We start from the raw sequence: 25,143 nt of genomic DNA, 5'->3' as shown, positions 1-25,143 counted from the left end.
ACATATTTATGTATCAAACAAATGCCATGATACATATTAAAAATCTCATGAGCATTTGCAGCAGCTCTTAGTACAAATCATCGGTGAAACCAAGCTTGTGTTTATTTCTCTCTTTAAAAGCAGACACTTTGCTTTCACGGAGTTTATTTCCTCATTTTGGAGCTAAAAAAAGCACTCTATAAGAATGCTTTTACATATATTGCTACCTACTTAGTAAGTAGTAATTTAATGACACACAATTAGTTTTTAAATCATCAAACAGATTCTACATTCTTCTGACACATACTTAATGCAAAAAAAGGTCTTATACAAAAGGTGCTAAATTAAACAACAAAAAAAACGTTACAACATGCAAGCAATCCTAGTCATTATCTACACAACTATATTAACTATCAGAGGTCAATCAACACAGGAAAAAGCCTGATTTAGTAGAACACCACAATAAAAAACATAATTCTGTTAACACTTGAACACTTCTTGTAAGACATCTTTCAAGTTTCTTTTAAAGTGGTCTTTGCAGTCCATGGGAAGACTACTTAATAGGCTGAAGTTACTGGTTTACACAAGGGACTTTATTTCCTTGGATTAAGTTGAGTTATTACCAAGGAGAACAATTATACCAACAGCTCTGGTAATCTCTTAGCAGGCAGCATACCTCTCTTGTGTCAAAGCGTTGCGAAATGCAAGAACACGAGTGACTTACAGTTTTGTGTAAATACAATTGTTGGTGCTGTTCCTAAATATATCTCAGTGTATTTTACAAAGAAAGATCAACATTTTATCCATACCAACCAGGTGGGGGAAAGGAGCCAGTAAAGCTAAATGAGCTGTTCAATTTCTCATAAAGAGACAAAGATATAGACGAGGAATTTAGTTCTAAGGCTCTGTGCATCAGAATCCACAACCTTCTGCACTTGAAAGAATGACCAAGGCATAAATCAAAACACAGGCCTCAATCATGCAGTCAGAAGCAAGTCTGCAGTCAGCAAGACTAGCTCTTCAAGCATTAAATCCTCTGTATGCTAAACTGTCCTTGAGGCACACTCTTTGGGTAACTTCAAAAATAAATACACAGAAATATACAGTCATATTTAAACAGTATCTCGATCTAATGTCAATGTTACCTTGAAGTGATATAAACAAAAAGCTAATAATTCTCTTAAGCATCCTCCCTTATGCTTCTCATTGGACTAGCTTGTATCCTTGTAAGATTAACTTATAAATTACAAATTTAAGACAGCTAGAAGGGCTGATCCATTGTATCACTCCTATAATCTTGGTTAGGTTGCTGAATCCTAGAAATTTCTTTGGAACCATAATTCTGTTAAAAGTTTTCTTGTAATAACTAAAGCTCCACAGTAATGACTTACAGATTAACCTCCCTTAACACTACAGGGCACAGTAAATAAAGTACTGGAGTTAATCTCAAGTATATGTAAGTTTAGCACTACACACGCACACAAATTGCAAAAATTACAGACTTAAACTTAACACCTGAATACACTGACAGAATTCATCCTAACTTTAAAAATAAGCATGCAATAGTAGCACAAACCTTACTGAAGAGTAAGCAAGCTGTGAGGGTTTTTTTTTTTAAAATACAGGTCTTTTAACAGGTTTTTGTATTTGTTACTCTGAATTTAATCATCTGTTATACATTCAATTCAGTTTGAAGTGGATCTATATCACTATTTCACAGAACACTTCGCGTTCTACTTGTGATCTGACCTCCTCATGCTCCCAAGTGTCTATCTACATATTAATATGGCTCTAAAGCCACAGTATCTGAACCTAATCTCTATGGTAACTGTAAGATTTGTTTACATTAAAAAAGATTATTAGAAACGTATGTAAATTCAACTGTCATTTAAATAAGGGTAAAAAAGCTCCCTATACTGCCTCCTATTTATCTTGCTTCCATCTCCAGTACTCCCATCAGGCAATGAGCCACATTTGGAAATCTCCCTATCATATAATTTCAGCAGCCTATTGTTGTAAAGTCATAAATAGTTTGCTTTCAGTAAGAAAAATGTGTGCAGTATTTCAGATCTTAGGACTTGCTAAAGAAAAATCATAGAGAGGGCAATTAAAACATGATTTTTAAAAAATACTGTCATAAAGTTGCCAAAGTAAAAAAAAAACATGCTAAATCTTTAACAGCTATATGGAAAAGCTTCACTACTCAGCAACTCAGATCAATCTAGAAATTAAGAGACTATTTCATTTATCATTTCCAGCAGTGAATACACTACTGGGCACACATTTTACATAATACTCATTCACAGACAGCAGGCAAAAACTCTATAGTGGAAGAACCCACATACAGACTGCTCCTTTTTATTAACAAATACCAAAGAATTGATGCATCACAGGTTTGTAACAATTGTTTTTTATAAGATTCATATTATTTTGAACTGAGATTTACTGCTGCCCAGCAGGACCGGGAGCTGAATTACATGGGGGTAAATGGCAGCTTGAGGGAGACATTATCAGCAAAATGGAAAAAAGAAAAAAGCCCTAACAGATGCAGTTGTTAAAAACTACTTTTAGGTACACAGTTCTTGGCCACACACCGAAGAAATCATTCTATTCCACCAAAACTGTTTTTTTTCTATAAAGCTTGCATAATAACCAAATATAAATAGTCTAGAAAGGTCTAAGAGAAGAAAAATGCATGACACTGAGGTACATGAATACTACACAGCACCGAGAAGAAAATTAGAACCTGTTTGAAAATCTTTCCGCACCTTACAGCAAACATTTCACCGCAGAGAATCCTACATGCACCCTTCCCGATCACATCAAGATTATTCATTCAACAAAACTCCTACTGACAAATAGAAAGTAAGTAAATCTATCCCCTATTCAAGTAAACAATGTTGTAGAGGCAGCATTTCCCCCACATCGTTACTTTCTCGAGCAGGGTGCCTGTGCCCTGCTCCTCCATGAAGCAAGCTCAGCCCAGGCAGCCATGTCCTTATTCTCCTACAAACAATGTTTCTGAAGGAGAACAGCCCCTGTTCGGGGAACTTACAGCTTCCCCCAGCATAACGCGGCGGAGCAGAGCCCGCCCCACGATCAGCAAACGAGCCAAGGCACCGAAACGCGGCAGTGGGGGCGAAGCTGCCCGCAGTCTGCATCTGCACCAGCACCGAGCCTCGCACCGGGGTCGGGACAGATGGACTGACAGATAGGACAGCGTTTCTCCGTGCAACCCTCCCTCCTTTCCCCTCCCAGACACACGAGCGACTGTTTTACCTTCATGATGAGCTCAGGCTGCGGTAAAAGCCTCGATCGTGGCTGAGCGGCCGAGGCTGGACCTGGAATTTAAAACAAAGCGCTAAGGCACCGCACCAGCCGCTCGCACCGGGCGGGGGGAGGGGAGCCAAGAATCGGGTGGGGGCGCTGGGCTCCTCCCGAAACTCCCCCTTTCCTTTCCCGGATCCCCCCTTCTCCCGCGGCTAACCCCCTTCCCCTCTTTCCCCGGCCGCTGTTTCTCCCCCCGGCTCCCACACGCCGCGGCTTCCCCTACACTCGCCGCCACTGACGCCATTTCTGTCAGAGGAGGAGAAACTTGCCACAACAACAACCCACCCCCGGCTGCCGCGGGAGGGGGAGGCGCCCCGGCCGCCTCCCCGGGGCGCTGCGCCCCCTCCGCGGGCACCGAGCGGCGGGAGGGCACCCGCGGGGGTCCCAGCGCACAGAACAGCCCCCACCCTCCGCGCTCTGCCGCGGGGAGAGGGAGAGAAGGAGGGAGAGAGGGAGGCAGCCTCTTCCTCCATTGTACGAGCAAGAGTGCCCGTGTGCGCGGCGGGAGAGCGGGGTGCCGGGAGCAGTCCCCCCACCCCCGACACACACACACACGCTTTTGTAGGGGCTGCGGCTCCGGATCGCGGCGGCTCCTCCTCCCTCCGTCTCCCCCCCTAAATAAAGGAAAGCGCTGACTCCGCCGCAGGAGTTTCGGCAGCAACAGCCGCAACTCCCCGGCTCGGCGCAGCGGGTCCGGGCGGGGGGGGGGGAGGGAGGGCAGGCAGGAGGCGGCGGAGGAGGGGAAGAAAAGGAAGAAGAAGAAGAAAAGAAGGGAGCGGGGACGGGGAGGGAGGAAGGGAGGGGGGCGGGGAGAAAGGGGCCCGACCTGCTCGGCGGGGACACGGAGCGTGTGTCTGTGTGAGTGTGGAGGAGGGGGCTCCGTCCCTCCCGGCAGAGGGGCTGGAGGAGAAGCCGCGGGTCCCTCCCCCCGGCCCGCCACTGGGTGTTTGGGGTGTGGGGGGGGAAGAAGAAGCATCGGCGAGTCCCGCCGCAGTCTCGCTACAGGAGAAAAACAAGCGCCCCCCTCCCTCCCTCGCCGCCGCACGCCCGGCCCCGCGCCCCCACGGGGCCCCTCGTCGCCTCCCCGCCAGCCGCTGGCGGGGCACGGGGGCTTCTTCTCCGGCTCGGCGCCCTCACCTTTGTTCCGCGGCGACCGCCCGCCCGCTACTCCCCCGGCCCGAGGCGGGGGGCACGGAAGGGAACTGGGTGAAGGCTCCTCTCAGCTCCGGGCACCCCTGGCCCCGCTCGACGCTGCTGCAGCGGCTCCGCTGGCGGCGGCCCCGCACGGCGCGCGGAGGGGCCGATCCGTCCTGCGCGGCCCCGGCGGCGGTGACTGCTCGACTCGGTCCCCCTCCCCCTCCCGCACCGATGACTGACTGACGGCCGAACAGAACGGCCACGCCCCCTTCCCCACCTTCCCCATTGGGCCGTGTCCCGCAGGGCCCGCCCACCCCGCCGTCCCATTGGCCTTCGCATCGGAAATACTGACATCATTCTTCTCCACTTCTATGGAAACTGAGACTCGGCGCCGAGGGTGCTCATGGGGAACGCTGTTCTTGCTCGCTACTCGCAGCATTTCCGTCAGGCGGCGCTTCTCGGCTCAGCGGACTACAATTCCCGGAGAGCACCGCGCGCGGGGGGCGGGGCCCTCTAAAGAATGCTAACGAGCCGAGGGGGCGGGGCCTGCGCGTGCGCGGGGGGCGCTCGGTGGCGCATTTTCCCCCCAGGAGGGGAAGGTGGCGCCCGGCGGGGCGGAAGGAAGGAGGGGGGCGGTGCTCCCGCTCTGGGCTCTGCCGCCGCCAGCGCCGCCACTCCCGGAGCGGCGGCTGCTCGGGGGCGCGGCTCCGGCTGTCGACGGAGGAGGAGACGACGGTGGCGGTGAGGCAAGGTGAGGTCGCCTGCCCTGTTAGCTGGCTGTGGCTGGGGGGGTGAACTGGGCTCCGGGCGGCGGACATAGAGGGGGCGCCCCGCTTGGAGGGGCCGGTCCGAGCCCGGCTGCGGGGAGCGGGTCCTGCGGCCGCCCCGCCCCGCCCAGGAGGGGCTTGTAGGCTGCCCGGGAAGGGGCCGGGGAGAGGGGGCCGCCGGTAGTGCTGGGCGGTGCTGGCGGTCTCCGGGGCGGGCAGAGTGACTGGCAGAGCGCTCCGGGGCCGGGGCTGCGCTGGGCTGGCGGCGGGCGGCGCTTCCCGGCCCTCCCTGGCGGCTGAGCCCGACAGCGCCGATCAGAAAATGGGGGTGGACGACGGGTGGGGGGAGCGATGCGTCCTCGACTCCCGGTCTCCTAAAATGGCGCTGAAGAGCTGGGCCTGCTCCTCCTGGAGTTCTGGAGGCAGCTGAGGAGGCTGCGCCTGTCGTGTTGAACTCCGAAAAAAATGAACCTTGTTTCCCTCGGTCTGGCTGTGGCGGAAGTTTGGCAGCTGCAGACAGGGCTGCAGCAACTTCGTGTTCTCTGTGAAATGTGAGTTTTAACCGCGTAACGCAGCTCTCCAGCTGCAGTCGCGGGTTTTGCCGACTCATCTTGTCTTCGGGTCAGCCCGCAGCTCGCAGACCCTCCCCGTCCGCCTGCGGGGACTTGGGCAGCCCAGGTATTGTTCTCTGGCTTCTGCAGAGAACAGCGTGCTCAGTTTTTCCCGGAAAGCCCATTTAAAATGGAACCACGGTCTCAGGAGCAGTATGCTCATGCCGTTGTGTCGCTGGTGTTGGAGTAGGGGCTATGGAAAGCTATTGTTTACTTAGCTGCTTTTTTGGGGGAATTGTGTGGTCTGTGACTGCCCTTCCACCTGCGGGAAGCTTTCCTGCCCGCAGCTTCAATGCGAGGTGTTTTCGGTGTCAGCCTAGGAGGGGTTATAAAAACAACTCTGCTAATTAGAATGGGAATGTGGACTAGTGTCCCAGTTACATTTGGATTAAGACTTTTGTTAGTCTGTGTTTGAAACGATACATAATTCACTATGTTTTCTGTGTATTCCTTTTGAAACTTTCCTTCTCGCTCGTACCTGCTCCCCCTATCTGGGGCTTCTTCCTCCCCCACTGGTTACAACTAAGCCAGTGTCTCAGTGCACTAAGTTCTGTGGTGGAGCTGATTTGAGAACTTTATGAATGATTCATTTTATACTGCTTCTTTGGTAGTTGTCTTTTATTTTCTCTATAACTGCCCTATGAGTGCAGCCCCTGATATGATGATACTTTTTAAAATCCCATCTGAATATTTAGCCTATATTTCAGACTATTACATTCCCCCTATTTGGGAGGAGGGGAAGAAGATTCTGCAGAGTGAGATGGAACAGGATAGCGTGAGAAGTTGTTTTGCAGAGTTCCAAAGGGAAACTTTTTCTTGACACTTGACCTAGAATTAATCGTCATCAACTTTCATCCTCTCTAGGAAACTCCTAGACACAGATCACAGCTTCAAGTATAGTTTTAGGGTAGTTCCACTTTACGGAGGCCCACGTTACCATCTTATCCTAGTGTCAGGTGTGTTTTCAAATAGGTCACCAGAGATAAGGTTTGATGCAGTCCAAAAGGCAGCTGTGTGGGCTTGCTGTTGTGTGTGGCTGTTCTTTATGCCTGTGTGAAGATACTGAGAAATAACTGGAAGATTAACTTTGTGATGCACATGGATTGAAATAAAGCAAGCTTATGTGTTGGTTCACAAGGTAAAATGACCTTAACTGCTTTAATCTTATGACTAAGCATAGGTGTGATCAATTCTTGCACTTTCACTAACAGAAAGCTTTGCATTCTCTTTCATTTATTGTTTAATTGCTGGCTTTTACTTTTTATTGGGAGACGGTGACTTGAAATCACTGAGAACTTTCTCTGTGCAAGAGTGTAACTTCTGGAACAAATTGGTCAGTCACCTCGGCAGCAAACCCTTAATACCAAGCATTTCCCAACTGTGCCCTATGTGCTAATTTTGTGCAAAGAGCAGTAATATTACTCGTCTGGTATCAGGGTATTTTTGCTTAGAGGCTTTTGTAAAGAATTTCATTTACATGTTTGTTTATCAAGTGTCCCTTTCTATATACGTTTTGGGGAGTGTCTGTTCACTGTTTATGTTCCAGTGGGGTGCGTTAAATGTGTAGCTCTCTGATGAATAATCAGACTTTTTTTTTCTTTGGTGGAGATTTACTTAAAATTTCATTTAATAATAGAATAGTAGTAATTTCAATTGTATTGACTTAAGTTACTTTTGTTCATGAGATCGTTTTTCTATTTTGCCTTGTTTTTATTAAAAGGAGGAAGTAATTAAGAATCTCTGCACTTGTGGCAGAAGTACCTGACTAATTTTCTTCTAATAAGCAGTATTTCAGGTGAACTCCTATTAGCTTTGTGCAGAAAGATGCAAATATTTAGGTTGATGCTGTACAATACTAATGAATTTCAAGTTAGGTGGGGATCCTGAATATTGGCTTACTGCCTTACAGATTAGTAGAATTCCCTGAGGGAAGTGGAAGAGTTTTAATATTTATTTCTAAGCAAAAACTTTTATAGGAGAGCACTTCCAATCCTAACATCTCAGCCTAGCTGAATAGATGTGCACTTTCAATTCTATCACAGCCTGTGTAGCTTTTTGACAAATAGTAGTCACAGGGGAGTTGTTAGGTTGGTAGTATATCCTTATATCTATCTCGACCAGATTCTTTCTGCTTAAAACATCTGGGGATAGACTCTAAAAATCTTGGATTTTACCTCCTCGCTGAAGTCCTTTGAGACTTACTCTTTGTATGTGAGGGTACAGTTTGACAGCTGACTCAGTGGCAGTGCTGGGTGAAAGCACTTCAGCTACAGCAACAAGCTGGCAGCAGAATAGGGAGTCAAGGGTGTCAAATCTGATTTTCATTAGTGTGTGGCCTCGCTGCTAGTTGTGCTGGCGCATCATGGATAGGATGGAAAGGCTGTACTTCTTATCACAGCATCACTACCAAGAAACTATGCAAAGTTTTCCCAAAAGGTGAATCTTTTTGAACATTTTGTTGACAGCTATATTTGGATAAATAGCCTTTCTCTAAATAGCCCCTGAAGTGCCAATACATTTGATGAACACACACAGTGAAGCAAATAAAGGAATTGATCTAAACCTAAACTAGGAAAATTATTAACACAGATCAGTTCCCCGAGTACAGACTGCTATAAATACTTGTGGGTGTAAACCGTGCGAATGGGAATAGACAGGATCTGATTGAGCTGTGCTCTTCCAGCTTCTTGTGCACCTGCTCCCTGGCAGAGCTTGGGAAACCGAAAACTCCTTCACTTAGGATGAGCATTACTTAGCAAAAGCCAAAACATTAGTGTGTTATCAACAGTATTCTCACACAGAGTGTGAAGCACAGCACTGTACCAGCTTCTAGGAAGAAAATTAGCTCTATTCTAGCCAAAATTGTGACATTAATTTACATAGCTATTCAATTGATCCAGGAGGAAAGAAATAAATCCTTTGCAGGCACTAGCAAAGTATCTGAGAAGTGATGCTGAAGTAGCATGAGACATGTAGTAGTATGCTACTGCTGCAATTCCTGTCTTAAAATTACATGAGAAGAATTGTTTTGAGTTGCTGCATCTGCAGTGTAGCAAGGAAGGCTAGAGGTGAAAGAATAGAAAATCTATCACAGGAGACAGTCTGGAAAAAAATGCAGATGGAGATGACCAAAAGTATGTGAATTGAAGCTAATCAATAGAAAATTGCTGAGTTCTGTAAGCCCTGGGTCCTAAAAGATTAATCATAAGAGTCTGTTACATTTACCATGTATGGGAAAGTGTGTAGAGCTCTGTATGCTTGAACAGTAGTAGGAAAATGGTATTTTGACTTATAGCAAAAGATTGAGGAATTATATCAAAAGACTGAAGCTAGTATTCTACTTCTTTAGGTTGCCTTGATCTGAGGTGTATTTTCTGCTCTTACACATTTACACTTTTGGAATGTCTAATGTATGGAGACTGCATTTAGGGATGTCTAATCAGATTAGTCATGTGGGGTTTTGTATGAGTGTCTTTAAAGACTTGCAGTGGGGCTTCATTGCTGTGAATACTTCATCTAAGCAATCTACTCCATACTAAAAAGTAAAAGTCTAGGAGTTGTCTTAAACTTCATTAATAATTAAAGAAAACTGTATTTAGTGTGTATTGTGTGATGAATGGTTTCTTGGTAAATGACATCTAGAAACCTTTCATATACTGAAGGTGTCATGCACAAAATTGGAATATTTGTACCTAACCTGTAAATCAGCTGACATTTTAGTTGTATTCATCTACTGTTTACTTCCATATTTTTTAATCTAAATAGTGTTAATAACACTTTCTTTAACAGTGAGCTACGTCTTAGGAAATAAAGAAATGGATGGGATGGATGAAACATCTAAAAAAATCCTAGAGCCATACCAGTATTTGCTTCAACTACCAGGCAAGTTTCTCTGTACTGTGTTCTTTTAAATATCAAAATTTGTTTTACAGCAACTTGTGTCTTGGGTAATATAAGGCAAGAAGTTTTTCCATTCTTGGTTTGTGGATTTAAGAATAATAAAAAGTAACACTTTTAAGTGTTTCACTTTTACTTGTTCTTTTCTTCTTCTTATGGAATCACTTTTTTTTTTGTGAGACTGGTACAATAGGTCTTGTGTCTGTAGTAATATTGCTGTATTGATATTGCAATTGTCGTAAGTAATACTGCATCTGTTCTCCAGAGGCTGACTTGCTGTTTTTAAAAACTGGTAAGAGCAAGTACTAAAGACTTGATCCTGGTTTTAAACTCAGGGCTGACAAATCTTCTTTGGTTGCTTGCTGTACTGAACTTGGTGGGGTTTTTTGTTTTGGTTGAGGGGGGAGGGGTGTTGTTTGAGGGTTTTTTTTGTTTGTTTGTTTGGTTTGGTTTTGATTTGGATTTTTTTTGGGTGGGGGGATGGTTATTAGCCTATTCCTCTAGTGTAATTTATTCTCCTTGGCGTGTATAGAGGCAGGTGCTTTTCTGGCCTGTTTCAGCTGTCTGTATTCATGGCTTGCTTTTACCTGTCAGAGATTCAACCAGTCCTTGTCTAGTATCAGGTTGCCAGCAATACATTCCATGTGAAGTTTTCAGTCTCGAACAGTATAGTAGAATTCAGGAGGCAGTTTGAAAGCAAACTGCTGTATGGATATGCCCCGTGGAAGCTTCTTTGACTAAACAATCAGATTTCTGTGACTTTCATTTGTACACCTAAAGTGAAAGACCATACAGACTATCAAAGTGACTAATTTTGTAAAAATAGCGTCAGAACAACCTTGTAATTGGGATTACTGCATAATTGCCTGGTTGCCCTCTGTCCAGTTTATATTGCATGCTGAAGGAGTTAAAGAAGATACAAAATTTGGATAAATATTAAGGAAATATTTCTGATCAAAAATATCTCTGACCAGGGTAGAAGACCTTCTGCCTAGACAAGTTGCACTATAAATCATAGGCACAGTACTAAGTGGCTTTTGCCCATCTGCAGCAAGAGCTGTTTATCAGTAGGGTGGGTCCTCTGAGTCCTAATTCATTATACCTGTGTTTAATGAATTCCATTATTAACCTCCACAAATATCCAGGATTTTATTGCCAGCATTAGTGATTTCATTTGACTTGGCAGTTAGCACCGAGTTGAAAACTAAGAAAAGGAAAGAATTTGGCAGTTGCATGCATTTTTAATGCCAGAAGGCTTGTTTCCCATTTCCTCATGGGTATTCCATTTGGCTATGGTGAACTGGTTGATGGTCTTTCTAGAGAACTACCTTGAGAATGAGTCTGTGATATTACAGAGAGCTCTCTAAGCCCTGGTACTGAAGAAATTTGCTTTCCTTGAACATCATCTTTAAGTCTGCTTTTTATTTGCTTAGGTTATCTCATTAACCAAGGGATGTTGTAACACCTCTGCATCTTTAGCTGCTATTTTTTCTAACGCTAGCATAGATACCGGGAAGAAAAGCTTTTCCTAGTGGGAAATATACAGCACCCAAATGTGCCCAAAAAATCATCTACAGGCAAAAGTACTTGACTAATAGCTGTTCAGTTAGCTTTCACTGTAAATGATGCATCTAGAATACATGTTTAACCTTCCCACCTTGATTCCTGTGGCTAAATTCCTTTGCTTTGTGAGTTCAACTATAATAACTCTACTGGTGGCTTATGTAACACTACACTTGCTGGCAGTAAGGTGTTTTATATTCTGTCCTGCTAAAATATCATAAATCTGATAGTCCACTTTACCGTGTTGACTTCTTGTTAATTTAATTCCCTTAAACTAAGCAGGTGAAAATGGTGTACCTGTGGGAAGCTTGTACTGAGTAACAGGTGAAGCAGTGAGGGTTCACAATCATGAATAAACAGTGTTTCCTGTGTTTGAAAAACTGGCTTTGCCTAAGGTCAGCTATGCCAAGTACAGATCAGTAGGAGCCAGTTACATGTGTGAATCTTGGAGTCAGTATGAGTAGCAGTACTCAGGAAGAGTGGAAAAAATAGGCTTATAGATGCTGTTTCTTCCTAGAGTGGAGCTCAAATTAGATGCCTGAGCTAATCCAATAGGCTTTTGCTGAAAATGGCAGTTTTGTTCCATCCTCTTAGCTTCTGGCGGTATTTTCCCCCTGCTTAACTTGTGCCAGTTCTCAGCTTGCTAATCAAATTATTAGGTAGTATCAATCACCTAACCTGTTAAAAACTTGCCTGGGTAATCTCTCATCTTGTTAGTGAGCAAGCGCAACAATAGGGACAAGAAGCTGTTTCCCTGTTGGATCAGTTTGAGCTCTGAGGGACTTTGCCGAAAGCTTGGCTGAGTGTCAAATATGTACACTATGGCTCTACAGTAGTCTAGTTCCTTATCTTCTAAGACTAGTTAAACTCTCCAAGCAGTTTAGTAACATATGGTTGAATGAATTTTGATAGATATCAAAGTTTGTTTGCATAAAAAGGGATTGCATAACTGTATTAAGGTTGGTAGCAGGGAGGGGGAAAAGCCTGCTAATGTTGCCAATAGTGTAAGAACACAGATTTTTTTTTTTTTTTATAACTGCTAAGGATTAACTGCGCAGTAGAAGAAATTGATTGCTCTGCTTCCCTTTGCTGAAATAAGACTTTGAATAATAACAGTTTTGGAGTGATACTTAAAGTAACCTTGTTTATTTCTTTGACTTCAAACAGCACTAGGATAGGGAAGCTACTGAGCGCAAGGGTTTTTTTAGGATGGTGCTATTTTAAGTGCTAATATTGTAATTAATGTTTAGTATGGTAATTAATGTTTATTCCTTCTTGAGCAGAAATTATTACATGGGAGAAGAACATAGATTCTGAAACAGTAACTTCTTTATAGTGGAACATTGCCATACTAGTTTCTAGCAGTGTTCTGCTAAATGTAGTATTCTGCCACTTAGTATCATAAAGTGCAAGACTGAGTTTCATAGAGTCTGTTGTGGTTTGTCTCAAAAATGGCTTGGTTCACACACATGGTGAATCTTTTATTTTTGAGAGTCTGAGTTAACAGCAGCAGCTGATTTTGCGGCACTAAGGAGTATATGGAATTTCAGTTGTCATAAAACTGATATGGTTAATAGCTTGCTGTTGAAAGGGGCAGATTCTGATCCCATTCATGACTGTGCATCTTCCCATTCTTGTCCTGCTGGTCTTGGCTGCTGTCTTTCCTGGTCTTGTTTAGCAAGCTAAACAATCAAGACTGGCTTTGTTGTTCAGCTTTTACTGCTGGGTAATTGAACTTGATCAGCCTGGTGAAGGAGTTAAGCCCCATGGGCCATGATCCCTACCACTGACACAACTACATTTGGCACATCAGAGACCTCTGCTTGGGCCAGGTTCCTGAGGGAGGTTGCACCTCTCTAGATTGTGAGCTGCAGGGATGCCTGGGGGCACCTGTTATCTGGAACAAATGATGTCCCTGCTCCTAAAGGTGTGTAGTTTTGGAAAACCTGTATCACCAAGCAAAGGAATAGTGGAAGGGGGATCAGCAGGCTTGCACAGCATCAGAAATAACAGAAATTACAAGACTCTGCAGATACAAGAATCTGAAACCTCCAGGTATATTGACGGGGGGCAGAAATAGTCTGTGCATATCAGGTTGGGAGATGGATGCAATGGTAAAGGCTGGTGGCCTCTGACAGTAGGAGAGAGATTTCTGTTCCTTGAGCAGATGTACAACTGCCAAATAGGTTCAGTGCACTGAAAGAAGACACGTGGCTGGAAGCTCTTTATAGGCCTTTTATAACTTAATGATTCTATGGTTTTATACAACTAAGCATCAGAACAGCACCTGGGGCAGCAGCAAGTGGTGAGACTGAGCAGATAGTGGAGAGACTGACTCCTGCAGGGAATAGAGGCTTCGACATGTGGTTCTGTGTTAGGGAGGTTTGCTGCTTCTGGATACGCTGATACGGATGTGAGGGAGGGACTACCAAGGTGTGTTTCACCTTTAAATTACTTAACCTTACAGCTCTTCTACTTGAACACTAATGGATATAGCAAGGGGGTGCATGAAGCTTATCAGGCAAGACTATGCGGCCTTTGGAATGAAGGCCGAGGGCACAGGAAGCCAGGTAGATCTTCTCTATGATCCTCAACCCCCTTCTCACTGTCAGGAGAAATAAATAGATACTGCCTGTCAACAGTTAGTTGTACAGATCATGCTGATAGCAGAGCTTTGACTCTTAAGGCCTTGAGCTCCCTTGTAGAGCAAGGACTACAGGAGGAGATAGCATCCATCTATCCAAGTCAGGACAAAAGTAGAAATGATGGTAACAGATGAATACACACAATCAAGTAAGGAATTAGTGAACTTGCAAACAAAGTGTATAGGCTGATTTGAACAGACGCTTAGTAATCTACAGATCAGATCTGAAGGCAAATCATCCCAGCACTCCTACAAGGAAGTATGAACCGAACTTGATAGGGGAAGCTCTTGCTTTTTCTGGGGAGCTGCAGGATTGGATGCTTCTCTGAAGTGCCTTTATGCATATGCATACATTATTGGGAGTAAAAGGGAGGAGGTAGAGTTTGGTATCCAACTGTAGGGCAACAATTTTATTGTGGTATAAACACACAACTAGAGTGCTGCAATGGATGTATGTGGGTAGCCTTGGAAGGCAATCTGGGGTAGCGAAGAATGGACGTTGCAATTTACATGAAGAGCAGTTGAACTGCATGGAGTTCTGCCTTTGTCAGATGAGCCTGTTGAGAGCTTATGGTTAAGATTTGAGGGCAAGCATTATAGTGGGCATATGCTACAGACTCCCTAAGCAGGAAGAAGAGGATGAGACCTTCAGACAACTGCAAAATGCTTTATATTTACAGTTGCTAATTCTTATGAGGGACTTCAGTTACCCCACAGTGTGGTAGAAGCAGCATCACAGCAGGACACAGGCAGTCCAGGAGGTTTCTGGGATGAATTGGTGACCTCTTGCTAGCACAAGTGATCAGGGAGCTGGTACAGGAAGGCATAATGCTGGACTTCAACTTAAAAAAAAAAGAGAATTGTTTAGGACATTATGACTGGGAGCAACCTTAGTTGCAGTGACTATGGGATAGTGGCATTCAGGATTGTGAGAAGGAGCAAGGCAAAACCAGGATCACAACCCTGGACTAGTTAACCCTATTTTGAGCAGAGGGAGTTATGCTAGAGAATTCTGTCAGTGACCTTTGTCAGGCACACGTGGTTGCACAGATTAAAAGTGTATGTGCCTGCTCTCTGCTTGTCTTCAAGCAGTTCACCTCTGCTGTTTGTAGTGTTCTTGTGTCTGCTTGGGGACTTTATCTATTTAGTTTTTATCCATCAGAGGATGCAGCTAAACGTGCAAATGTACAATGCAGCTGAGGTAATACAAGAGCTTTGTTCCTCCAGAAGGGCAATGCCCCTTCCACTGATCCTCAGCATCTCCTGCTCAGACTGTACTGATTGTGGCAGATCCACTGCATAAGCTGACTCAGTACATAAAGCTGGCAGAAAGCTAACCTAGCAAAAAGCTGTGTTCTCTGCTGGGCTAATGACTTGAATTAGCTGTAATGGGGGCTAGTTAATAGTCTCTCTGCTCTTTCCCATGCTGTTCTAGCCCTTTTGTATACCCTCTCTGTAAGTGGGGTGCTGCCTTAAGGGCATAATTTGTGGTTACTTTATTACAGCAAGAGTCAAGCAATACTAGCCAGGAGCCTGTCCAGAATGGAGGTGTGTAGTTTTTGGGTCTGCGCCCTGTCACAAGAACAACTATGTATGTAAGGAGTAAGCTGGCTGATTTTTGTCCCTTCTTTTTTTCCGCTTTAGTTGAGAAGCATCTCATCTGAAGAGAAGGAGGAAATGTCCTCAGTACAACATCTTTAATCTAACTTAATATTTGTTTTGAGGATAAAGCTTTAACCTTCTTAGCTGTAGAAGGAATTTCTGACTATTTTTCTCACCTTCTCCACCCAGCATTACTAAGGAGAAAAGCATTCCATAGTTGCTGTTTGATTTGGGTAATCATTTGGGATCTTAGGCAGACTAAACCAAATGCATTTAGCAGAACTTTGATAAAAGCTTGGTGCACTAATGTCTAATATTATAGCTCTCTACAGTAGGTAGAGCTTCTGATTTTGGATAGTAGGCCTTTATTCTTCAATTTTACAATAGCTTGCTTAGAATAATTAACAGAGCAGTGAAATGTGGCAGCGAAGAAACTGGAACATTCTGGCAGTGTTCCTTTTAATTTTGTCCTAGTGTCCCTGTGTTGTTGTCTTGTCTACTTTGGGGAGAGGACAGGTGTGGCAAGGAATGGAGTTTTCTACATCCAGGCTTTAGAAACCAGTACTGAAGGGGTTTGGTCTTTTGCTATCCCAATATGGCTGTAGGCATAAATTGTGTGGCATAAATCGCTGTATTATCACATAGACCAGGTAAGATTGACTTCACAAGTGCTATTTTATCTGATTCTGTAGCAATAATCTTCCTTTAGAAGACAAGCAAATCTGCATCTATAAAAGGAAAAATAAATGTCTCACTATGCAGGTAGTGTTTTTTCCTTGGATAGTCAGTGTAGAAGAAGCCTTGCTAGTCAGGGTAGACAAGTCTAACAATTCAAATGCTGTCTGTACTAAAGAACTGAAGTGGCTTAATCCTTTGTGTGTGCTATAATCCATTTAGAGTGTGTGCTAGTAGTCAAGTTCCTCATGATGAAATAATACTTGTTGCTGAACATTCAGCATTCTTTAAGTATTTTCTAGGAAACATATTCAGAAAAACAGAATTAGCTGACTAGGATTTTAAAAAAAGCAGGTGTTGTCTGTATCCATGTAATTTAGAAGAGAATAAACAGCTACAGATAAGATACAGTTCCTTAATGTAATATTATCTCTGACCAGTTTTCTTTATGAACGTGGTGAAATACTTGTTAATCCTTAACTGGTTAGCTGTACAGTTTGGCAGATATTTGTAGCAGTTACTCTCAAGGAGAGACAAAACAATCCTTCCCTTCTGCAGAAAACTCTTAGTGTTTAAAACTGAGCACAGACAACAGAAATGGGGAAAACAAGCCAATGGCAGTGTATGTCCAGGTAAGAATGCCTGTTCACATGTGGCAGAAGCAGAGGACAGAGCTCCTGGGGGGGGGGAAAAGAGAACCATTTTGTTAATCTTGTCTAGTGAAAACCAGAAGATGGTGGTGACAGGAAGCAGTGGAAATCATTGAGAACTGAGACAAAAAGTGCAGACCTCTGATCCTGGGAGGAAGGTTTTCACACTTGCTACAGAGCCCAACCCACAAAGCGGTTGCTTACCTGGTGGTGACTTAATTAGAAGGAGAAAAATTCTCAGTTCAGTTTCTCCAGGGTCTATCACTGCACGTGAATATACTCATGCTTATTATTCTGCTCTGTATATGCTGGTTACACAGTCACAGAGAAGCCTTGGGGAGAGATTCAAATGTTGACATTTCTTTGGTGCTATGGGCAAGATGGAATTATCAACATGAGGACTAGTATTGCAGAATATCTGAGTTATGTCTCAGTACTTCTTGAGTCAAGTAATATGGGTTCCATGGGTGTCTATGTTGCACTGCTTTGAAGTTTATTTATAGCTTTTTCCAAATGCTTGTTTATGTGAGCTACATATGCAGAGCTGTTTTTTTTTTTAAACCTGTCTTGCAGTTATTTCAAGGTATTATACATAGCTGAGATTCTCAAGGCTCAGAGCAGAGTTGCCTCAGTGTGGATGGAGGATGACTTTATTTCATATTGAACGTGACTAGATGCTGAATAGATATTTGTACATGAAAACTAGCAAATTACTGAAGAAAGTGGACATCACTAATGTATAGGCATAAAGTGAACTTCTATGGAAATTCACTCTGTCGTGTAGAAAGTATCTGGATTGAACAGAACCATTTGTTTTAACACTAAACTTGGTCATTTGATTGTTGTCTCTCATTCCTATGAAACAGGGTGACTGCTTGGCTCCAACAAAGTAGATTGGGTATAAGATAAATGTCTGAATTCTTGGAAAGTTCTGTTCAGATTTTTGTTTAGAGTAATTTAGTAAGTATGTGAAATGTCACTTTCCTGTTTTACAAATTTACAGTAGCAAGTGAAGAATAATACTACAGGAGAAAGACCTAAAAATTGAGAGAAATAAATATCCTACAAATACCCATACTTTCAACCAATAATGAGTCATAATTTAAACTTTTTAATCTTAAGATTAACATGCCTTGCAATACAGGCTACCAACATGGTCAGGATCCCTTACTAATTAAATTGTGAAAACTAAATATAGTAACTGGTAAATATGTCCTTTACATAATCCTGTGAAGTGTTTAAAACTTAAACTGCTGCTAATTGATGTTTATTCCATGAGCAAAGAAGCCATGCACTGATAAACTTTCTACTTTTGCATCATCACACTGATCAGTTTTTTTAATCAGTTCTCAAATCAGCTATAGTTAAGACAAACTGTTATGCCTAATAATAAACTGTTATTTTTATACTTGTCTATAATATTTTTATTGTAGGTAAGCAAGTGAGAACCAAACTGTCCCAGGCCTTTAATCACTGGCTGAATGTTCCGGAAGATAAAATACAGGTACTGGCTAATTACTTTTAGAAGGTTGCTATCTCTCTTCCAAGACCATTGGTAACAGATGATTCTCTTACATGGCATAAATTACCAGAAATCTTAAATGCACTAATTTCTAGACATACCATGAACTTTCATGGAAACAATTTCAGTGCAGAGCTTTTACTGTGATGCAACACTGAAGAAATTACTTCCATGTCTTGCTAGAATAGTTACTTCTTTCCAAGTGCGTTCAACCCTTGAAGTTTTAGATAAGCAGCTATCATTGTTACCTGCTTAACATAACTCAGTTATTAATACTGAGATTTTAAGGACTTAAAAAAGCTAGACAGTTAGCTTGTAGACTTCACAAATTCAGTGTTTGAAAATAAAATCTGGAGATTTTGATACAAGAGTATTGAAGACAGCAATTAAATCAACTCTACAAACCTAAAACTGAGAGGGATGTGTCGTATAGTTTAGCTTACCTTCTAATGAGAAGTGTTATCTAGGATTTCTCATTCCCTTTTCTCTTGGACAAAGTGTGCAAGATGCATGGCTGTGTATTCATATGTTGTGATTTTTCAAATGAAAAATTTTCTTTTTTAGGCTAGACTGTAGTTTTGCTAAACTGCATAGAGTATGCAAAATATTTTCTGTCCAAGGCAATATAATATAATGATATCATTGGTTGTGGCTTTTGACATCCAGCTGGTCTTTTGTTAATTTCATTAATTGTTGGCAGAAGTATCTTTAGAGTTTGTGAAGGAGCTGTTTTTAGGGTGGCTTAAGGGTGGTAGTTCATAACTCTCAAGTAGCAAAATGATTTAAGTGGTTTAAGAGGCTGCATTTCATAATCTAGGAACTCCTCTAATTTTCAGACTGTCTGTGTAACTGTCTAGCAACATATATTCTGTCTTTTAGCTAGACACATCTTGCCCTTTGTACTCAGAAAAACATCCAAATAAAACATATAATAGCAATCTGTGTATTGTATGTAAGGGTTTAGTCTAGTATCATGGATCAGAATTCAGATTGGAAGTAGCTTCTGGAATTATCTAGGACAGCCCTGTACTTAAAGCAGAGCTTTCTCTGTAGCTGCTTTAGGCTTCTGGGGCCCTTTTGAGTTTTGAAAATCTGGTGATGTGGTTTGTGTAGCTTCCCAGGGCCTGTCTTCTCATGCTGAACCCCTTTCATTATAACAAACCTTTCTGTTCTATTCAACTAGGGTTTTTTTAATGTTGCCATCTCACTGTTGTCTCCTGCCCTTTTGCTGGGTACCCATGACAGTATGGTCCATTTTTGCTTAGTGCTATGGTAAACTAGATCTGCAGTCCCTCTGCGTGAAGAGAAGTTACCAGTTCTATCGCTTTAAACTGATGGATCACGTAACTGCTATTGAAAACTTGGACCACTCATTTTGATTATCTTTATGAAGAATACCAATGCTTTAGTATCTCCTTTACTACTTAAGTTGTTTGTAATGGCAGGAGGAAACAAGACTCTGTCATCTTTTAGTCTTCATCGTGATGCAATTATTACACCTTTTGCTCCTTTTTGTACTAATTTTAATAACTGAAGATGGTTAAAGTCTGGAGGACCACCTCTGATAATCTCTTTGACATCTCTCATAATCCTTATAAGATATCCCCTGTGTCTAACAGCCTGATTAATTTCCAGGTATTTGTATTTCTTTTATTAAAAATCTGCATTCTGGCACTCATTCTGGGACTTTTTTCTTACCTTAGATTGTATGTCTTTGTATAATTTATTTAAATTATACAATTGAGGCTACTGTTCCTTGGCAGTTTTTTACTGTTAACTACTGCTGTGCCCCAATCAGGTGACCTCTTCCCCCTACTCTTACTGAATTCTAGCTCCCATTTAGAGCTGCACTGAGATACTTCAATTTGTTGAATTAGAGAGCACTGTGTCAGGTGAACTTTTTTCTGAGAAGGCACTGAAATGGCCTAGCAAGAGTCAAGCAAATTTTAAAGCTATTGCAGATAAGGGGGTGGAAGAAACCTGTGTGTTGGACTGATAGTGCAGCAGATACTGATTAGATAGATGTAGGTTGTAAGAAAATATAGCACTCTGTACTGGATCTTCAGCTTCCATTATGGAGACCAGTCTTTTCATTTTCTCAGGCTACTTCCTGATATCTTCTAAAATAAGCTTTTCCTAATATCTGTACTGTTTCACTCTTTTCCTTCACCGTTGAAGGACTTTTGACACTGTCTTAATTTCACAAGATAATTTGATAGAAACAGAGTCAGGAAACACTGTTTCCTTTAAACCTTATGTATGGAAGCTGCAAGAGGTCATGAAACTGACAGTGATATGAGATAGGTTAGCAAGAGAAGTACTAGAATAGGCTTATCCAATGAATTCACAGAACTCAGGGAAATGTTCCTGATAGTTCTGAGAACGAGATAATGGACCAAAAGTATATTCAAACAAATAGAAGTGTCAAGTTCCCTTCAGTAAGTACGCTATCCTATTTCATGAGTGTTTAAGTAGGTTGTTCTTCTAATCATATCTTGGAAAGGAGGTTAAATTGCTGGGGTTTGAGTTTTAATCTTTGGGGCAATGTTCACTGAACACCAGGTGGCTTGGTGCTCAAGAAAATGCTTAAAGCAAAGTCCTCATTTTGTCCTACAGCACCTACCAAATAGGACAATACTAGATATTTGCTGCCATTTTCTAGTGGTCTTAGTATTTTTTAACAGTTGTTTTGATGAATGTTGACTGAATGCAATGTTTGTAGCTAACAAGTGTAATTGGTTCATTAGCTTTAAAATCATATCTTAATCAGATGTGTTCTGCAGTGAGTTTATACAGTATGCAGTTTTACATGCTTAAATTTATTTCTGTTTAAGCAGGTGCTGAGTATACCTGCTGCTTGCGTGGCAGCTGTGGAATAAAACCAGTGTATAGTGTTAAGACTCTTCATTTTTTTGTTAAGTTGTTAAGGTTCCATTCTCAAATGTAAACAGCTACAAGCCTGATGTTGTGAACAGTTTATTGCACACCTCAGGTGGTGTGTGGTATTGGTCTACCTACTAACAAGCAGTGTGTAGGAAGCTTCTCAAAAGAAGTCCTGACTGTTATCTTTCTGCCAAGAATTTTCCAAATGATGTTTCAGAGGGAATAGTCTGTTCTTTAAGAGCTCAGTACTGAATATAACCACACAAAGTGTGGGAAAAGAAAGATGAGCTCTCTGCTTATCAAAACATGGTTCACAAAAGAAATGTGATAATGGATGGTACCTGACACTCTCAGGAACTGACTGTGGGAGATTCCAGGTTTGTAAATCTAAACGTTTCAAAACACTGTGTTAATTTTATTTCCCCTTAGTCATGTTTCTAATAACAGTTATGCTATGACTCCTAGACAATGGCTTATTTTAGAACTGTGAAGAGGAGTATGCAAGTGGAAGCACTTCAGGGAGTAAGTTAACTTTGAATCTGAAAACATAAACATAAGACTATGTGATCCAGGATTTACAGCAAACTGGATGGTGAAGAGAATCATAAATCTACTAACAGTAAAGGCAAGTTGTCTAAAGAGAAACCTCAGTGATAGAGAATATAGTTATTTAAAACATCTATTTTAAATATAGTATTGTAAAACACACAGTTGAATTACAGTGACAGACTTAAACAATTTTCTCTTCTTGTAATAGGTTATCATTGAAGTGACAGAGATGTTGCACAATGCAAGCCTACTTGTGGATGATATTGAAGATAACTCAAAGCTACGACGGGGCTTTCCGGTGGCACACAGTATCTATGGAATTCCATCTGTAATCAACTGTGCTAATTATGTTTATTTTCTTGGCTTAGAGAAGGTTTTAACCCTTGATCATCCAGATGCTGTTAAAGTTTTTACCCGTCAACTTTTGGAACTCCATAAAGGTCAAGGCTTGGATATTTACTGGAGGGATACTTACACCTGTCCTACAGAGGCTGAGTATAAAGCCATGGTACTGCAAAAGACAGGCGGTCTCTTTGGATTAGCTGTAGGCCTCATGCAGCTATTCTCAAATTATAAAAAAGACTTAAAGCCACTTCTTAACACACTTGGTCTCTTCTTCCAAATAAGAGATGACTACGCCAACTTGCACTCCAAAGAATATAGTGAGAACAAGAGTTTTTGTGAAGACTTAACTGAGGGCAAGTTCTCATTCCCAACCATTCATGCAATTTGGTCAAGACCTGAAAGTACTCAGGTGCAAAACATTTTACGTCAAAGGACGGAGAACATAGATATAAAAAAATACTGTGTACATTACCTTGAAAATGTTGGCTCCTTTGAGTACACTCGGAATACATTGAAAGAGCTTGAATCTGAAGCCTATAAACAAATTGAATCACTTGGGGGAAACCCTGAGCTTGTAGCACTAGTTCAACAGCTGAGCAAAATGTTCAGAGAAACTGAAAATTAAAAAATCAACTTCTAGGTGTGGATTAAAACTCTTTTGAAAATGGGAAAATAACCAGATGGAGAGGTGTGATAATCAGTTTTAGGAAAAAAGATTCTCTTGTAGCCGTGTTACAGAAATAACAGTTAAAAATAACTTGTCATTGAGTTTTGAAATATGTACCGTATTAGCTGTAAAGTCTTAACTGTAACTGCTTTACAGTTGTTTTTGTTAAAGCAGGTGTACTAGAACTAAGCAAGTTTTGAGTCTAAATGTAATAGTCTTGACACAATCACAGGCATTATTTCACACCTAAAATACTTATGCCCCTAACCAGTCTATGATAGGATTCTGGTTGAAATTCTGTGTAAAATTAAATCAGGTTGACATGTATATTATGCGTTTTAAACAGTGCTTTTGTAAGCCAAAATTTGTGTTTAAAAAAAAAAAAAAAGTACTTGCAACCACAATGCACATGAAACTGTTGTGTGATATTTCTAAGTTTGACTTCTGAAGATCAGGTGGATCAGTTTACTATGTCCTAGGGTGAATATCCTATCCAGCTTCTGTGGATATTTTCAGGGGAATGTGAATTTTGAAAGATACTATTTCATATGCAAATAAGATATGCTCAGTCTGAAATTGTGACTTCATAAAGATTTTGAAGTACCTTAGAGAAAAGATTTTATCACATCAGTGAAGTGTAAATTTGCTGCTGATTCCAGCTCTGCAGTGAGTAATTTTGCTCACCTGGTTTTAGATTTTGAAGTTATCAGACATTCTGTAGCCAGAAACTTAAATCTATGCATTAGACCTCATATATGTGACTGTAAATAGCAATATAATGAACTGCTATTAGAAATGGAAAGTGATTCACACCAGGTAACTTTAGGACACCATAACTGGTGCAGGTCTCTTTAATCTCTGATTATAATTGAGGGGCTTCTCCAAGACTTTATTCATAATTCATATTTCATTCCTGTTCTGAATTGCTATCTGGAGGCATGTTCTATATCTCTCCAAAGAGACAAGAGCTGTAATTTTTTTGTTAAAACAAAGTACAGTATCTTGTTTTACAAGCTATAATACCACTTCAGTTTTGTTAATTGCTTAAATAGAGCTTTAAAATTATCAAAATACCAAAATAGAACTGGGACAGAGAGCAAGATTTAGGGGTTGGGATAAGTATAAATAAATAAATATACATATATATAAATATATAGAAAAGTGTTAATAATATGTAAGCAGAGATGTTTGGTTTTTTTCTTGCCTGGGCTGGCTTTAATCAGGTTCAGTTCCCTTAGTACTCACAGGTATTTTAATCTTTGCTTTGGGCTAGCAAGGTAGTAGTTTGGATCAAAGATAGGACTGGTGCTATAAGCTGTGATGCTGGCTCAGGCATACTCGGAAATGGACAGAGGTAGTTGTCTTCTGATGGCTAAAGGATAGTTTTATGCAGGTGTTCATTTACTGTACCTGGAAAACAGGGAGAGCTATGATCTCAGCCCCCTGAGAAAACTAACTGAAGGAGATTGCTGTAATGCCTTTCCTGGGCAGCCTTAATACCTTCCTGAAAGTGATCAAACATGACAAAATTGAGGATGACTGCTTTCAGTCTGAAATATTATGTGGTTATGGATGATAGCCTATCCCTTTTATCTGCATGCTGAGCAGAAATCTTTGTCTGATTAGACACAGAATAATAGGCTTTTCACTGAATGGACCTGGTTACTGGGACTGAATAGCTTAAAGTTGGTGAAAGGTGTCTTTAATGTTAATGAAAGAGAATTGTAATTCCTTTTTCATAACTTGCAGTGCTTAGTAAGCCTGTAAATTTTTAATGTGTTATGTGAAAATACTATCTGCAGCAAATTACATTTATTTTGTGCCATGTCTTGGGAGTTTCTAAGCACTGTTGCAGTTAATGTTGAATAGGAGAAAGCACTGAAAAGATTATTGTTATCATGAGAGTCTCCTAGTCTACTGTAAAATGTATCCTTGTGCCTGTTAGAATATTGTAACTGCAACACAATGCAAAGTGCACTTAGTGCCATTTCATTTCTGGTCTGTTGCTGGATGTAAACAGTTCTGTGTAATCAAACTTTCATAATGAAGTAGCTTTTCTTACTTTTTGTATAAAGCTTTTATACCATCTGAGATTTCTGCTATGTCATGGCTCCTTTGTTTCATTCTGGTAATGCACCCCAGTATTTATTCTAATTCTATATCTTGTAGCATGTGCCTTCATTATGAGTAGGTATGTGGATGTTTTCCAGTTGCAGACCATTTAAACCACAAATGGGTAAGAAGGGAGAAGTTGGTCCAGCTTTCTTTTAGCAGATTACAAGAGGCCATGCAATTCTGTCCTACTCTTCTGCCTTGAAGGCA

The 25,143-nt window shown here is 41.6% G+C and overlaps 3 protein-coding genes across 8 annotated transcripts in view; 2 read left to right on the top strand and 1 right to left on the bottom strand.

Annotated features, from left to right (window-relative positions):
• The window catches only part of ARID4B (AT-rich interaction domain 4B), an 86,438-nt gene extending 81,771 nt beyond the window's left edge, over window positions 1-4,667 (bottom strand). For 2 of the 3 annotated variants that reach the window (XM_056486897.1, XM_056486898.1), the window contains exons 1-2: window positions 3,533-3,797; window positions 3,259-3,320 (exon numbers count right to left, since the gene is read on the bottom strand). In XM_056486897.1, coding sequence (XP_056342872.1) covers window positions 3,259-3,320; window positions 3,533-3,782 — 312 coding nt within the window. In that variant the 5' untranslated portion in view covers window positions 3,783-3,797. Of the gene's footprint in view, window positions 1-3,258; window positions 3,321-3,532; window positions 3,798-4,446 lie in introns of those variants that run through there. The other variant, XM_056486899.1, reaches the window with a different exon arrangement.
• A 326-nt stretch (window positions 4,668-4,993) lies between these two features.
• TBCE (tubulin folding cofactor E) overlaps window positions 4,994-25,143 on the top strand; it is a 48,843-nt gene continuing 28,693 nt past the window's right edge. Inside the window, exon 1 of the mRNA XM_056488216.1 lies at window positions 4,994-5,197. The gene's annotated coding sequence lies outside the window, so the exon portion shown is untranslated. The remainder of the gene's footprint in view (window positions 5,198-25,143) is intronic.
• Window positions 5,003-24,912, top strand: GGPS1 (geranylgeranyl diphosphate synthase 1). 4 transcript variants are annotated; one of them, XM_056488218.1, is made up of 4 exons: window positions 5,003-5,197; window positions 9,614-9,706; window positions 18,289-18,359; window positions 22,018-24,912. In XM_056488218.1, the coding sequence occupies exons 2-4, from the start codon at window positions 9,640-9,642 to the stop codon at window positions 22,777-22,779; spliced, it is 900 nt and encodes a 299-aa protein (XP_056344193.1). In that variant the 5' UTR covers window positions 5,003-5,197; window positions 9,614-9,639; the 3' UTR covers window positions 22,780-24,912. The 4 variants fall into 4 exon arrangements, with proteins under 4 accessions (XP_056344193.1, XP_056344195.1, XP_056344194.1 ...); XM_056488219.1 differs by lacking the exon at window positions 5,003-5,197 and adding an exon at window positions 5,380-5,764; XM_056488220.1 differs by lacking the exon at window positions 9,614-9,706 and having other exon boundaries at window positions 5,005-5,197.

Source organism: Oenanthe melanoleuca, chromosome 3 (genome assembly GCF_029582105.1).
Source record: "Oenanthe melanoleuca isolate GR-GAL-2019-014 chromosome 3, OMel1.0, whole genome shotgun sequence".
Taxonomy (NCBI): domain Eukaryota; kingdom Metazoa; phylum Chordata; class Aves; order Passeriformes; family Muscicapidae; genus Oenanthe; species Oenanthe melanoleuca.
Note: the sequence above shows the minus strand (reverse complement) of the source record. Positions and strands in the feature narration are given on the sequence as shown.

Excerpts from the sequence above, each read along its gene's own strand:
- GGPS1 (XM_056488218.1), top strand. The coding sequence starts at position 9,640 with ATGGATGGGATGGATGAAACATCTAAAAAAATCCTAGAGCCATACCAG. Across the intron at positions 9,707-18,288 it reads GTATTTGCTTCAACTACCAG|GTAAGCAAGTGAGAACCAAA; the intron begins GCAAGTTTCTCT and ends TTTTTATTGTAG. Across the intron at positions 18,360-22,017 it reads TTCCGGAAGATAAAATACAG|GTTATCATTGAAGTGACAGA; the intron begins GTACTGGCTAAT and ends TTCTTGTAATAG.